The sequence below is a fragment of the Gymnoscopelus braueri genome (assembly GCF_963280865.1).
Source record: "Gymnoscopelus braueri genome assembly, chromosome: 7".
NCBI lineage: Eukaryota > Metazoa > Chordata > Actinopteri > Myctophiformes > Myctophidae > Gymnoscopelus > Gymnoscopelus braueri.
Window position 1 is genome coordinate 22,592,249 of NC_137608.1, and position 15,000 is coordinate 22,607,248.

Sequence of the window (15,000 nt, forward strand, 5' to 3'; positions counted from 1 at the left end):
GGCCGTTAGCTGTAAAAATCCATAGATAAGCCGCACCGTTATATAAGCCGCAGGGTCGAAAAATTGGAAAAAAGTCGCGGCTTATCGTCCGAAATTTACGGTATTGTCTTGTCCAGGTTGCACAAAGAAAAACTTAGTTTACTTAATTTAATTATGCCATTCCACTGATGAAGGCCAGACAGTATACATGTGTCTCAAACATTTTCTTGTCATGGACCCCTAAATTGACCACTAAATTTACATTTTGGCCGTGGACCCCATTTAAAAAGATTTTTTTGCCAGGGAGTGGGAACCCCATGAGAGAAGATTTTTAAAGATTTGTCAACATTTTAGAAAATAGCAGATCTACAAGCAGACACCACGTCGCATCGTGACAAGATGTGAGCTTATAGATCGCATATTTTCAAATAGCTGGGCTTCTGTGTTTAAACTGTTCCTCATTTTGCTGAGAATCAGTGCCTTATACAAATGTTTATAGAGTGCCGAAGTCCTGATGTCACTCCCCTGGGTCACGTTAGTATTTTCTCTATCGAAAATCCCATTGGGAAATCTTAGATTGCGTCATATAAGAACTGTGTTCCAAAAATAAACAAATCAGTCCCATTGAGTTACATTTGATAACGTCTGTGTTTTTTTACTCTTTGGATGGATAAATTAGTACTTTGGAAATAAACCCTCTGGCGTTATTGTGTTTTTAAAGCAAAAGGAAGGGCTCGCAACTCGCTTTCAATGCTCCATAAACTTTAATAAACAGCAGTTTGTTTTGCTGCTGCTGGTTTGTTTGCAAGTTTATGGAGCATTGACAGTGATTTGCGAGCCGTTCCTTTTGCTTTATGATTTTTCTGCTTTCGCAGTTTGACTCTGCACCAAAGACGGAGGATTTGCGTTATTGTTTTTGAAAGTTTATTGTGATGTTATCCTCGGTGATGCTATTGACTGACTGACTGTCTGTCAGGAAGTGCTATTGTGCTCTTTTGCAATGTGACCAAATAAAATCAATCAATCAGTGTGACATAAAGTATCACATTTTTAAGTCATGCGCAGTCCACTTTATGCTCACTTATGTTCTCTTTCCCCCCCCTTTTTTATTTATTTACAATATCTACAGGTTCCAGACAGTAGTGACCTGCACTCAAGTAAGTACATAGAACAGCAGGCTGAGGAGGAAACAGACCAAAAGTAATCTTCCACATCACTACAATCAGACAAGAATTACACACGCAGTGATTCTATTCTATTCTATTCTATTCTATTCTATTCTATTCTATTCTATTCTATGTAGAACAAATGAGCGATGTTGACATTTATCTATTTTTCCGGTCTAGACAATCAGGAGGAAACTAAAAAGAGAAAGGTTAGTTCAATCTTTCTGTTTATCGGAAATATTCACTATTTTCACTAAACTAATATACATTAGTATTAGTATTAGTATACTAATATTCATCAAACATACTTTAACTTAATTTAGCATAATACTTCAAATCAAATAGTTAAATAAGTCACAGTTACAGAGGTTATTTAGAAATGATATGTTTATGACTGGATGTTGCTGAAACCTGGAACCAATGACATGCCTTATTTGACTGAATGTCTTGCATTTGTATTTATTTTGTTCTTGTTGTTGTTGTTGTTATCTGTGTACATTTTTCACTTATATTGTGTTCTGGCCTAGTATTGTGTTATTGTTCATGCTTGTTAACCTAACATAATGTAACCTAACATAATGTAATCTAACATAACCTAATATAACTAAATGTAGCCTAATGTAACCCAACTCAACCTAACATAGTCTACCTTAAATAACCTAACCTAATGTTATCCAGTATGACTTTACCCAACGTACATTAAAATAATGCATGTAACCAGGCGCCAAGCTACAAGCAAACAGTGCATCATGTTGCGACACGTAGTGAACTTAGATCTGTTGTTTTCGGCGAATGTTCTCCCTAGAATAGGGATGCAAGGATTCAAGTGGCTAATCTGACCTAATTTGACCTAACTCAACCTAACCTGAAAATCCATGGGTCTGTCCCTCCTAGCTGTCTTTGCGGGCCTTGCGTGGAGAAGCTATAGACAAGGTCCTGAGGGACGGCAAAGCCATCCCTGATGAGATACTAGTGGACGTCATGGTGGAAGCCATCAAGTGAGCATCATAACCTGTCATACATAATTCAAGGTTCAAGGTTTCTTTATTGTTACATCTTGTGTAAGGGTATAAAAGAGTACAATATTTTTTTCCCTTCCCAATAATATATTCAGCATGATCGTGAGTATTACTCAATAGATGAGCTATTGTGCTCTATTTCTTTACTATTGCCTATTATATTATCTGAACACAGATTACAGGCTAGACTGCATCTCCTCTCTTTAGACAGAGACTCCAGACTTGAGTTAAATATCACTAAATTGTTGGTCAAGGGTTACACAGAGTTGTACAGGGGGCCTCTTGATGCTTTAGGAGTACAGAGCTATACCCCCACTGGTACTAAATGTCCTCAAATTATTACAAAATATGTAATTTTTACTAAGTCAATTTTGATTATTGAGTAGGATTCAATGCAGACTAGAGCTAAACACCAGGATTAGCACATTGTATTTCAGGGGCACCCAGAGTTGAACTAGGTGCCTCTTGATCGGCACTCAAATGCTCTACCGCTGAGCTATACCCCCACTTGTAAAGGCTTTCAACGTTTATCTTCTCCATAAACCCCAGTTTAACTATTGTATAGAATATAGGAGTTCAAGGAGTTTTATTTATTGTCATTCCATACAGGTACAGAATGAAATGTCTTACCCAGGTCCTGGTCATGGCAGAATATGATAGCTGCAGTCCCTGCTCAAATTACCTTGCTTTTGTATTCTGCTGCATTGTTTCTCAGTTCCCCCACTAAGAAGGTTCTGTACCAGACTGGTCCTGTCAGATCCCAGCTATTGTTGTTTCCCAGTAGCGTCACACAACCTTGTATAATATTGCAGACTGTACTCTTATATTACAGCACATTACTACTGTGTAATGTATTTGAGATACAGTAGCAGAAATATTCTTAATAAATAACAAATATTGATTCATTAATTTAATTAAACATTTCAACAACATGGTAAATAATCGTCTCCCTGCTATTTTATTTGTCCATATAATTGAACCCTGTGTTCAATGATAAGCTACATTTGGCTGACTAAAATATCTGTTCTCTGTCTATCAGGCAGGTCCCATCTCATTCAGGCTGGATTTTGGACGGGTTCCCAGTGGATATCAACCAGGCCCGCCTGCTGGAGAGTGCCCTGGGCGGGTCGGCAGACGTTGAGGATGGAGCTGCAAAGAAGAGAAGAGGCAGGACCAACCTGGCCATCGTACCTGGTGAACATAAAGAGCCCCCACCCCCATCCCCAGCGCTGGACCTGGCTCTGCTTTTGGAGGTTTCTGATACCTGTGTCCTCCACCGTGCTGCCAAACACACTGGTAAAATATCTTAGAGGCCAAGTAGAGAGTAAAATGTGCCCTCACAAAACATGATCAATTCTGTCTTTGCTTACAAAGTCCATATTCTTTATGCATGTGGGCATGCCAATGTGTATGTGTGTTTTTGTATGTGTTTGTGTACATTTATGAGCGTCGCGCATGGTACATGCGCAGAGCACGTTCAGTCAGGACTACTGGCCGACCAGTAGTCGGTCTCAGCTCCATACTTCTATTCTCAACCAGTCACATACTCACTTCATAATACAGAACTTTATTTAAAGGTTGAAGTTTGAATTGCTCATTCCTTGCTTGCTGTTTACTGCTGCTCCACCCTCCACCACCCAAGCTACCACCTATTGTTTTGGATCATCTTTTATGTACTATGGGGGGATTCGAATCCCATATTGATAGGGGACATATAATGTGCTCCCTCAGAGTACCTAAAAGAAAGTGGATATGAAAGTGTTGTCTTTTATGACTGTTACTTCTGGCACTCTTCTGCCGTAGTAACAGTGGCAGAGTTGTATTGACTGAAGTTTATTCTTTTGTATATCTGTGAAGGTGTTGAGGAGAGTGTGCCACGTGGCGGGCAGGACCCAGTGGAAGGATCTCCTCCAGACTCAAACCGGAATGCTGTGACTGTCACTGCCACCACCCCTGTGACTGACTCTTCTGGTCCTGTTACTACGACGGCTGCTTCTGATGCCAGTACACACACTGATATTGCTGCTTCCAATGTCCCTCCCTGTGATGAGGGTCTGGAGAAAGGACAAGTACAACACAGGTAATTCATGGAGGGGGAGATAAGGTCCTCAGTGTTGTAATAAGTATAGACTTTAATCCTAAGGGAAATTCAGTTGTCATACCAGCACCACAGTAAAGATGAAACATAGATACCGGTAAATACATAGAATTAGTAACAATATTAACAAAAAGGGTAACAATGTAATATAAAAGACAGTATAAAGATGACTTAACATCCGACCTGACCTTCTGCTCCAGGACTACTCAGGTGCGCATAGTGTATAGGCTACCAATAGGTGAAATTAGAGGCAAAGGTACTATTTGCAATCAATCACCAACCAAAACAACATAATGGCTTCTCTCTCTTCTCGTCCGGCATGCCTGGCCTTTTCTGTTCTCTGGTTCCCTTTTGTTTGCGTAGGATCACTTCATTCCAGGACACCTGGTCCAAACTGGAGAAGTGGTTCGGCAGAAAGCAGAGAGTTCTGGTCCGTCTGGAGGCAGACGTGGATGAGGTGGAGCTTTACAGAAGGATGGAGTCTGTTCTGCAGGAGACCATGAAACAAACACAGAAACTTATCATAGGTACACATACATACACGAATAATGTAGATAGACAGACAGACACATATACTGTACCTACATACATACATACAGTATATTTTTGTTTGTAAAACTTGCTGTCTGCAGCAGTGCCTTGTTAAAAATTATTAAGGATGCAGAATTCTTGATACATTTTTTAATGAAAGTATCTTATCAGAGCTCTGCAATACAGACATTTCTGTTCTGTTCTGTTCTGTTCTGTTCTGTTCTGTTCTGTTCTGTTCTGTTCTGTTCTGTTCTGTTCTGTTCTGTTCTGTTCTGTTCTGATCCGTTCTGATCCGTTCTGATCTGTTCTCTTCTCTCAGATCCAGCTTCATTTGTGGGGCTCACAGAATCATCTTCCAGCCTCCTGCAGGATCCAGCCCTCATTATCAAGTCTGGCTTAAATTCCAGTACACATTCACCCAGAGGTGAGATCATTATCACTCATGTGCTGCATCACACTACGCTACATGATTCTACATTAAAGTTGGGTATACAGTATATCACTATATTTATTTTGTCTAGATATGAATTTCTATCAGTATATTGTTATAATCATGTATTATAATCGTTCTATAATCATTTTAATTCCAAAACACTTTACTTTTACCATAAGAGAAATGTTGGCACGTTTAAAATTCATCGCTCTCTCTTTCAATTTTAGACTCTTCAAGAGAGATGTCATGTAATCAGTCTTTCTCCCCTCTTGTTAACTAGGTTCCAAGAGGACATCTATCTGCTCTGACTCTCAGGAAGCTCCCAGAAGCCCACCTGAATGTGGCCCTCCCCGCCCAGGCTCGGCTAACTGGGTCTACGTGGATGAGCCCCTGCCTCCGGTAGACTGAAACTATACTTTATGTTCATGAGCTTGAGATGATTACTGTACGGGAGCCTTCCAACTACAGTAGATCGAGTGGTTTAGGCATGCTACGAGCAAGTGACCACCAGGAGGCCCTCTAACCCATTTAGTGTGTGTGTGTGTGTGTGTGTGTGTGTGTGTGTGTGTGTGTGTGTGTGTGTGAGTGTGAGTGTGAGTGTGTGTGTGTGTGTGTGTGTGTGTGTGTGTGTGTGTGTGTGTGTGTGTGTGTGTGTGCACACGTGCGCGCGTGTGTGTTGTGACTTTTTTACTCTGTTTGTTGGTCACAATTATGCCTGAATTAGAAGCTGTCCCTATTGGACCTATATGTTGTGTCATTTGTACTTCTGAGAGTATACAAATTGTACACTCTCAGAGTTAAATTAACAATTTCTCCTTTCTCCTTTCATCATCACCTCACCACCACCTCTCGTCTTTTTCTTGCCTCATCTTTTCTCCTCTCTCCTCCCCTCCCTCCTTCCCCCTGTTTCTCCTCCCCGCCTGTCTTCAGGAGATGGCAGAGTACCTGTGTCCTTGCTGGGACACAGTGTGTGAGTCATACGTGAGCAACATCAAGGCCGTCATGCACAAACTGCGCTCCGAGCACATCCTTATCATCCACCACCTGTTCAACATCAGGTTGGGTTATAGCCTAGTATGTCTACAGCGTGACATTGATTCCATTGCGTCCACTAGCTACAGTTTTCTGCTTCCTGAACGCCTTTTAACTAGATAAAAAACTGGAAATAAATGGCTTTGGAATAGTGGAGGGATTCATGTAAGTCTACTTGGCCTGAGTGGACATTGTTGTGTCATTCAAATTATTGATTCTATGTGAAACATTGTCTCCGTAGAGAGGAATATAAACATTACCTTGGGCGTCCTGACCTGAAGCAGGAGTTTGTGTCTCACTGGCAGAAGGACTACAACAGTGTCCCTGATGACATGAGAGACGACCATGACGCCAGGGCAGAGCTGCATCAGAGACTAGACGTAAGAATCACTTACAGGGGCGTCCGCTGGCCTAGCGGTCCAGGCGCATACCTCATACTGTAAGCTGGTAATCCAGCATGACAGCGTGTCGCGGGTTCGACTCCTGTTCCCGACGACCTTTGCTGTATGTCTCCCCCCCATCTCTCTCTCCCCATTTCCTGTCAGCCTACTGTCCTGTCCAAATAAAAGCCCCAAAAAATATCTTTAAAAAAAAAAGAATCACTTACAATTGGGGAGTACCATATACAGTGCAGTAAGCTCTGAGTCTGATGCCTGACATTGAGTTCCCAGTTCGACTTCCGGACCAGGTGGAACATTTGCTGCATGTCACTCCCCTACTCTCTCTCTCTCCACTGTACTATCAATAAGGGCAGAAAAGCCTGAAAAATATAACCACAATTTATTTAATTTTATTTGCAAACATACAAACAGCAGAGAACACAAAAGTCTAGACACAATGAAGTTGAACAGGCTGGGCTTAAGAATAAAGAATAGAATAGAATTACATTTATTTATTTCATACTGAACCATATTCATGCATTTGTTTACCATATCATGATACTAGTTTTATACCCGATTTTGTGTTATTTCCAGGCTTTGTCAATACCCAATGCTAATAGATTTGTGCCAGTAGCTTAGCTGGTAGGGGAACTAATGCGAGTGGAGTGGAGGGTTAAAAGCCTCAATTCCACAGAACACACCCCATCGAGTGGTTCTTAGGGATAAAAGCTGGGTTAGGCTTAATTACTACTTTAGAATTGTCTCGGGAGAACTGAGTACACTCCGAGTAGACAGAGAGGGCATGAATGTCACTGACACGCTTCACCAAAAAGAGTGCCAGACTGTCATAAATACTTTCATATCCACTTGATCCAGAGGCTCAAATGGTAACTGGGATCTCATCTGGGTTGTAATGCAAATTAGACACTGGGCAAAGGCGACATGCTCCCTTCATAAAATTACATATAAGAGGGCGTTGACCCACCGTCCTTAAACCCTACATGACAGGTTGATATGGCTGTCAGGCAAGATTATACTAGTTTTGGATTTTTCATTATAGTTTAGTTTTTATATATATTTTTCTAATTCAGTTAGTTTTAATTAGTTTTTAGAGCAGGTTTGCTAGTTTTTATTAGTTTTTATTTAGCTCAGTTAACAAAAATGATTAGCATCCACTGCATTCAAATTAAACCTCTCACGGGGCAAGCCCACATAGGGCCAGGCATTCTGGATGAGGAAACAACTCAACGTAGCAGGAGAATACTAGAAAATGTGTGTGTGTGTGTGTGTGTGTGTGTGTGTAGGACCTGGTTGAGCGCCTATGGGACATCTGTGACAAGCGTCGGGAGCAGACAGACCAGGAGAAGGATGCTCTCAGGGGAGACGGCTGGTTGGACGACCACACTGCCATTCTCATCAATCACTACTCCTCACTCATGCAGGTTGTCTGTCTGTCTGTATGTCAGTCATTTGCATGGTACAGTACATGTATCCATCTATCTCATAATGTCTTGGGACTCTTGTGTACAGACGGAGGTGGACCGCTTCCAGGACACACTGGGCATTCTCAGGGACTACTATCTGGCCATGTACAGACAGGCGCTGACTGAAGTACCCTCAGAATTCAGCTGCCTCCCCCTGCTGGACATCACAGACACTCAGGAGACACCACAGGAAGAGAGGTAAAGGAACACACTGATGTTAACCTATCTGTAGTCTCACATTGTAGAAGCCATTTCACTATTTGATTATTATTATTAGTAGTAGTAGTACTTCATTTGGTTAATGTATCTGTTTGTTTATTGTTTTGGGGCACACCTCACTCAGGTAGTAGGCTATGTGAGACTGCACCTGGGTTGGAGGGCAAATGTGTTTTTTTCTCCTTTTTTTTCCAGAGCAAGAGAGGGCATGGATTAAACTGTTTGTTTGTTTAATGGATTACATTTACAACAGCCAAATCCGGTTGAGGACAATGAAAGTTTCGCTTTTCTCAAACTCTTGTTTACCTTGCTTACTGTAAGTCACTCTGGATTAAGAGTGTCTACTAAATGCCTAAATTGTAAATTGCTCTTTGTAAGTCGCTCTATACAGTATGAGCGTCTGCTAAAGGCCTAAATTGTAATTGCAATACATTGGCAAAGTTTTTAGAGCTAATAATTCCTGTGATGTACTGTGACATATTCCTGAGATGAGATGATGCATTTGTGCACTATATGTATTGTAATCAACAACGCTGTGTTTTCACTGGTGATGATTATTTATCTGTCAAATGAACCTCTTCCCTCCAGCACAGAGCGAGTTACCAACAGTGCCTCTGATCAAAGAGACGTTGAGGAGAACAAGAGGAAAACTAAAGTGTAAGAGACAATGGTCACTCATCATTTTCATTTTTATTCAAGTCCGGTGATAATGCCTGTCTTATCTTTGTTAATGTGTCTCCTCCAGCGTTCCCCTCATCCCCAGACGTCCTCCTTCTCCTGAAGTCAACACCAAGCAGAAAGGCTTGCAGCAGCCAGAGGTCGTTGACATGGTCAGTTCCAACTTGGGTTGGTTTGGGTTTTCTTGTCTTTCTCCCTCTGGTGTTTCTCCTTCTCTATCTTTTATCCCCCAATTCTTTTTTTAAATATATTTTATTTGTGTCATTGATTTGTATCAAATAAAATGCTCCTTCTGATAAAATGACAATGCCCCAGTTTTTCCAATATGTCATCTTTCAGTAAATAGGCAGGATTCTTTTTTGTTTTGGTCATTTGCGAGTGAATAACTGGATAAAAATCAGAGCTGCTGTTTTCTAAGTTTCTAAGTTTCGAAAATGTGTGACATTTTTAGAACTGCTAAAGATAATCACAATCATATATTATGGCTTGTAGATCTTCTATGTTTGCTATTTTGTTAAATAATAATTATTATTATTATCATAGGGATGCCAGGTTGAAAATGCTTAATGTTTATTTGACCGTGTTCCTTCATACTTTTCTCCTGCAGCCACCTGAGGAGAAACTGATCTCCAACATCTACCAGGCAGCGCTCACAGCCATCACTAACTTGGTAATATGTGTGTGTGTGTGTGTGTGTGTGTGTGTGTGTGTGTGTGTGTGTGTGTGTGTGTGTGTGTGTGTGTGTGTGTGTGTGTGTGTGTGTGTGTGTGTGTGTGTGTGTGTGTGTGTGTGTGTGTGTGTGTGTGTGATTGATATATCTATTATAATTGAATGTTAAAGGGTAAGACCACTTTAGTAGAGGTTTGGGTTGTGTAGTTACCTTGCCATAATGTAACTCCAAAGGTGGGAAAGAAATCAAAAATAATTGTTCCATTGATTAGAAATTGATAATTCAAAATATGCTCCTCATTGACTTACATTGTACGGTAAAACAGCTCTCAAAGTCACTCTTTTAGCACATAAATGAACCCAAACATAGCTGATTCAGACAATATAGAGCATCACCAAACCCAGTACTGTTTGTTTTTTTAATAAAAATGTCAACTTCCTGTTGATTTTACTATTTGAAGATCTGGATCCGGATCCGCCGATCCAGTCCGGGTTTTCTACTTATTAAAAATGGCAAAATCAACAGGAAGTTGAAAATTTTATTTAAAAAAAAAAACAGTACTGGGTTTGGTGATGTTCTATATTGTCTGAATCAACTTTGTTTGCGTTCGTTTTTGTGCTAAAAGAGTGACTTTGAGAGCAGTTTTACCGTACAATGTAAGTCAATGTGGAGCATATTTTGAATTATCAATTTCTAATCAATGGAGCAATTATTTTGTATTTCTTGCCCACCTTTGGAGTTACATCATGGCAAGGTAACTAACTACACAACCCAAACCTCTACTAAAGTGGTCTTGCCCTTTAAACATGTTAAAATGATGTAATGTAGCATCCATATACAGTTTTAGATTTTTAATGTCCTGTTTACTGAAAACTGCTTACATGCGTGTCTCTATGTGCGTGCGTGCGTGCGTGCGTGCGTGTAATGTAGGTGTCAGTGGAGGCTGAGTGGGAGGCGAGAGAGGAGAACCAGGGCCAGATGCAGCAGGAGAGGTTGGAGGAGAAGAAAAAGAAGGTGCCAAGGACCTCTGAGTCTGCAGCCAAGAACAAGAAGAGGTCATCAGGAAAAAAGAAAGGTGCCGTCCTCTGTAGAGAGCAATGTGGTGTATAAAATAATATAATAACATAACTAATTAACAAGCTTAATTTGTTTTGCACCTTTCATACACAGAATGTAGCTCAAGGCATTTTACAGTATTGAGAAATTTACAATACAGACATTTATACTGGTAACTTACCTGTACACTAGTTTGATTTTGGCTGAGCACAATTTTAGATAAAACGTCTTCGCAAATTTCTTTTAACACATAACATATCCATACCTACAAGCAGCAGTTAAACCATTGCTTCACAAAATGAGTTGTCCGTGAGGTGGTTCCAGGGAAGCCCCAGCTAAATGATTTACTGTTGATATGATTTCTATTGTCTGGGCCTCTATCTTCTGGGATAAGGGGCCACATTCAGAGTTAAATTAAGACTGAGGATTTGTATTTTACAATGTACCATGAAAAATAGGCTTGCAGAGGAGATGCTGAACTCTCTCCCCGATGGGAAGTGTAATGGCTTTGAGTTAAATAAGACTGAGGACTTTTACAAAGTGTAGCTCAGTGGGGTTCCACTGAGATATAAGTCCTATCGGGGTCTATGACAGCACAGGCTACCATAATCAGTTCCAATAATTGAGTGGGCTCAAGGGAATCGCATCTTGTTGTGACACTTGCGACACTACTGTGTGTTTTGATAAAAAAGTAAGTCATATACAAACATATTTATACAATGGTATTTTAAATATCGAATAACATTTCAATCCCACTCACACCTCACATGTTGGCAATGATTCATTTGGTTTACAGGCAGAAAAATACTAATATATAACTGGATATAACTAGGAACCTGTCTGTCTGGGAGAAAAATATTCAATCCACGTCGTTAAAAATATGGGCGTACTTTTCTAGTTTAAAACGGTGTTAGCAGAGGATGGTTTTGATCCATCGACCTCTGGGATATGGGCCCAGCACACTTCCGCTGCGCCACTCTGCTATCAATCACCCCAGGTGGGAGTCGAACTCACAATCCCTGGCTTAGGAGGCCAGTGCTTTATCCATTGGGCCACCGGGGCTGCAACAGGTGTAATATGGGAGTAATAAGGATGCATAAGGCAGTAGGGAGTCAGTAATAAGGCTGCTTAAGGCAGTATAGGGGGTCAGTAATAAGGCAGTAAAAAGGCTGCATAAGGCATTATGGAGTCAGTAATAAGGCAGTAATATGGCTGCATGAAGCAGCATGGAGTCAGCAATAAGGTAGTATTAAGGCTGCATAAGGCAATTGGGAGTCAGTAATAAGGCTGCATACGGTCTATAGGGAGTCACTATTAAGGGAGAAAAAGTATTCACCAAAGGACCATGTTCAGGGGTCTCTATAGAGCGCATGTCCGAAAGTGCTTTCACTTCTGCCCATTGGGGGCACCACAAATGCAATGAGTTTCCCCCACAGGTTCCTCGTGTGCTGATTGATGGCTGCTCCTCAGGACTGACACATCACTAGGTAGACTAGACAGCCTGGCCTGGCAGAGATCTGTTCTCTGAGGAGCACACTTTTCTAGTTTAAAACTGTGTTAGCAGAGGATGGTTTCGATCCATTGACCTCTGGGTTATGGGCCCAGCACGCTTCCGCTGCGCCACTCTGCTATCAATCACCCCAGATGGGACTCGAACCCACAATCCCTGGCTTAGGAGGCCAGTGCCTTATCCATTGGGCCACCGGGGCTGCAACAGGTGTAACCAGAATGTGTCTATATATGGTCAAAAAAGGGACAAGATGGACATACTTTTATGCCCATGTATGGACGAAATGGGTCAAAGCCTCATGTAGGCCGACCCCTTGGGTCTGGCAATAAGGCTATATAAGGCAGTAGGGAGTCAGTAATAAGGCAGTAAAAAGGCTGCATAAGGCATTATGGAGTCAGTAATAAGGCAGTAATATGGCTGCATGAAGCAGCATGGAGTCGGCAATAAGGTAGTATTAAGGCTGCATAAGGCAATTGGGAGTCAGTAATAAGGCTGCATACGGTCTATAGGGAGTCACTATTAAGGGAGAAAAAGTATTCACCAAAGGACCATGTTCAGGGGTCTCTATAGAGCGCATGTCCGAAAGTGCTTTCACTTCTGCCCATTGGGGGCACCACAAATGCAATGAGTTTCCCCCACAGCTTCCTCGTGTGCTGATGGCTGCTCCTCAGGACTGACACACAGAGCCGTCGGAGGCCATTCCCAGTTGGGGGGGACATATTTGTACCGGCCCACGTGCCTCATGCACGCGCGCGTTCAGCGGTTCTGGGCGGATTGGGTCCGTTTTTCCCCCAGTTTTTGGTTTATTTATTTCGGTTATAGGGTTAGGATTAGGGTTAGGTTAGTGCCGGCCTCATTTGAGGCTTTTTTTCCTCCTCTTTTTCCCCGTGGCCTCGTGGCCCAAATACCGGTTCGCGGCCCACGCGAGGCCGCTGGGACGAGTCCCCCCCGTCTGCTACGGCATCACTAGGTAGACTAGACAGCCTGGCAGAGATCTGTTCTCTGAGGAGCACACTTTTCTAGTTTAAAACTGTGTTAGCAGAGGATGGTTTCGATCCATCGACCTCTGGGTTATGGGCCCAGCACCCTTCCGCTGCGCCACTCTGCTATCAATCACCCCAGATGGGACTCGAACCTATAATCCCTGGCTTAGGAGGCCAGTGCCTTATCCATTAGGCCACCGGGGCTCCGAAAGGGGTCACCACAGCCTGTATTTTACTGCTCATTTGTTCATTCCTACAATGAGATCATTCAGTCATAAGTGGACAAACCACTAAAGCAGAGGTGTCAGTGAAAGAGAGAGAGAGAAAGAGGCGGTGGTGGAAAGTATCTAAGTAAGGCAGTAGGAAGTCAGTAATAAGGCTGCATAAGGCAGTATGGAGGCAGTAATAATAACACAGTAATATGGCTGCATGAAGCAGTATGGAGTCAGCAACAGTGTTGTGTTGGTGATTTTGTTAGTGGTGGGACTCTATTTTAATGACGTCACGCGCACGTCGCTTAACACCTACACTACAGGTCAAACGATGGACAATTGATATCTACCTAGGCTCATTCCTATGTTAATTTATGCTGGTGTGACACCCGGCAGTCGGGAGCCTTTGTAAACTTTGTTGAGGTGTGAATTAAGGGTTGTTTTAAATCAATGCATGTGCGTGCTCCTGCTCAAAAAAGGGGTTGTACGGCGGTTACCGCGTCCCAAGACCAATGCATCCCTGGTCAGCAATAAGTTAGTATTGAGACTGCATAAGCCAGTAGGGAGTCAGTAATAAGGCTGCATAAGGTCTTGTAGGGAGTCAGTATTAAGGGAGCAGAATAAACTAACCAAAGGACCATGTTCAAGGGTCTCTATAGAGCGCACGTCCAAAACTACTTTCAAGTCAGCCCATTGGAGGCACCACAAATGCAAACAGTTTCCGCCACAGCTTCCTCTAGTCTTGATGGCTGCACCCCACGACTGACACATCACTGGGTGGACAGCCCGGCCTGGGCGAGGAGTGAGGAGCGTACTTTTCTAGTTTAAAACTGTGTTAGCAGAGGATGGTTTCGATCCATCGACCTCTGGGTTATGGGCCCAGCACGCTTCCGCTGCGCCACTCTGCTATCAATCACCCCAGGTGGGACTCGAACCCACAATCCCTGGCTTAGGAGGCCAGTGCCTTATCCATTGGGCCACCGGGGCTGCAACAGGTGTAATAAGGGAGTAATAAGGCTGCATAAGGCAGTAGGGAGTCAGTAATAAGGCTGCTTAAGGCAGTATAGGGGGTCAGTAATAAGGCAGTAAAAAGGCTGCATAAGGCATTATGGAGTCAGTAATAAGGCAGTAATATGGCTGCATGAAGCAGCATGGAGTCAGCAATAAGGTAGTATTAAGGCTGCATAAGGCAATTGGGAGTCAGTAATAAGGCTGCATACGGTCTATAGGGAGTCACTATTAAGGGAGAAAAAGTATTCACCAAAGGACCATGTTCAGGGGTCTCTATAGAGCTCATGTCCGAAAGTGCTTTCACTTCTGCCCATTGGGGGCACCACAAATGCAATGAGTTTCCCCCACAGCTTCCTCGTGTGCTGCTCCTCAGGACTGACACATCACTAGGTAGACAGCCTGGCAGAGATCTGTTCTCTGAGGAGCACACTTTTCTAGTTTAAAACTGTGTTAGCAGAGGATGGTTTCGATCCATCGACCTCTGGGTTATGGGCCCAGCACGCTTCCGCTGCGCCACTCTGCTATCAATCACCCCAGATGGG

At 42.5% G+C, this 15,000-nt stretch overlaps 1 protein-coding gene across 1 annotated transcript in view; it reads left to right on the plus strand.

The window, feature by feature from the left end:
• Positions 1–15,000, plus strand: part of spef2 (sperm flagellar 2) — a gene marked incomplete at both ends in the record, with an annotated part of 124,411 nt that overhangs the window by 8,680 nt on the left and 100,731 nt on the right. Inside the window, 13 exons of the mRNA XM_080433531.1 lie at positions 2,040–2,143; positions 3,204–3,460; positions 4,022–4,244; positions 4,626–4,789; positions 5,585–5,625; positions 6,157–6,284; positions 6,500–6,638; positions 7,943–8,080; positions 8,169–8,320; positions 8,927–8,995; positions 9,084–9,168; positions 9,624–9,686; positions 10,617–10,761. Coding sequence (XP_080289657.1) covers positions 2,040–2,143; positions 3,204–3,460; positions 4,022–4,244; positions 4,626–4,789; positions 5,585–5,625; positions 6,157–6,284; positions 6,500–6,638; positions 7,943–8,080; positions 8,169–8,320; positions 8,927–8,995; positions 9,084–9,168; positions 9,624–9,686; positions 10,617–10,761 — 1,708 coding nt within the window. The remainder of the gene's footprint in view (positions 1–2,039; positions 2,144–3,203; positions 3,461–4,021; positions 4,245–4,625; positions 4,790–5,584; positions 5,626–6,156; positions 6,285–6,499; positions 6,639–7,942; positions 8,081–8,168; positions 8,321–8,926; positions 8,996–9,083; positions 9,169–9,623; positions 9,687–10,616; positions 10,762–15,000) is intronic.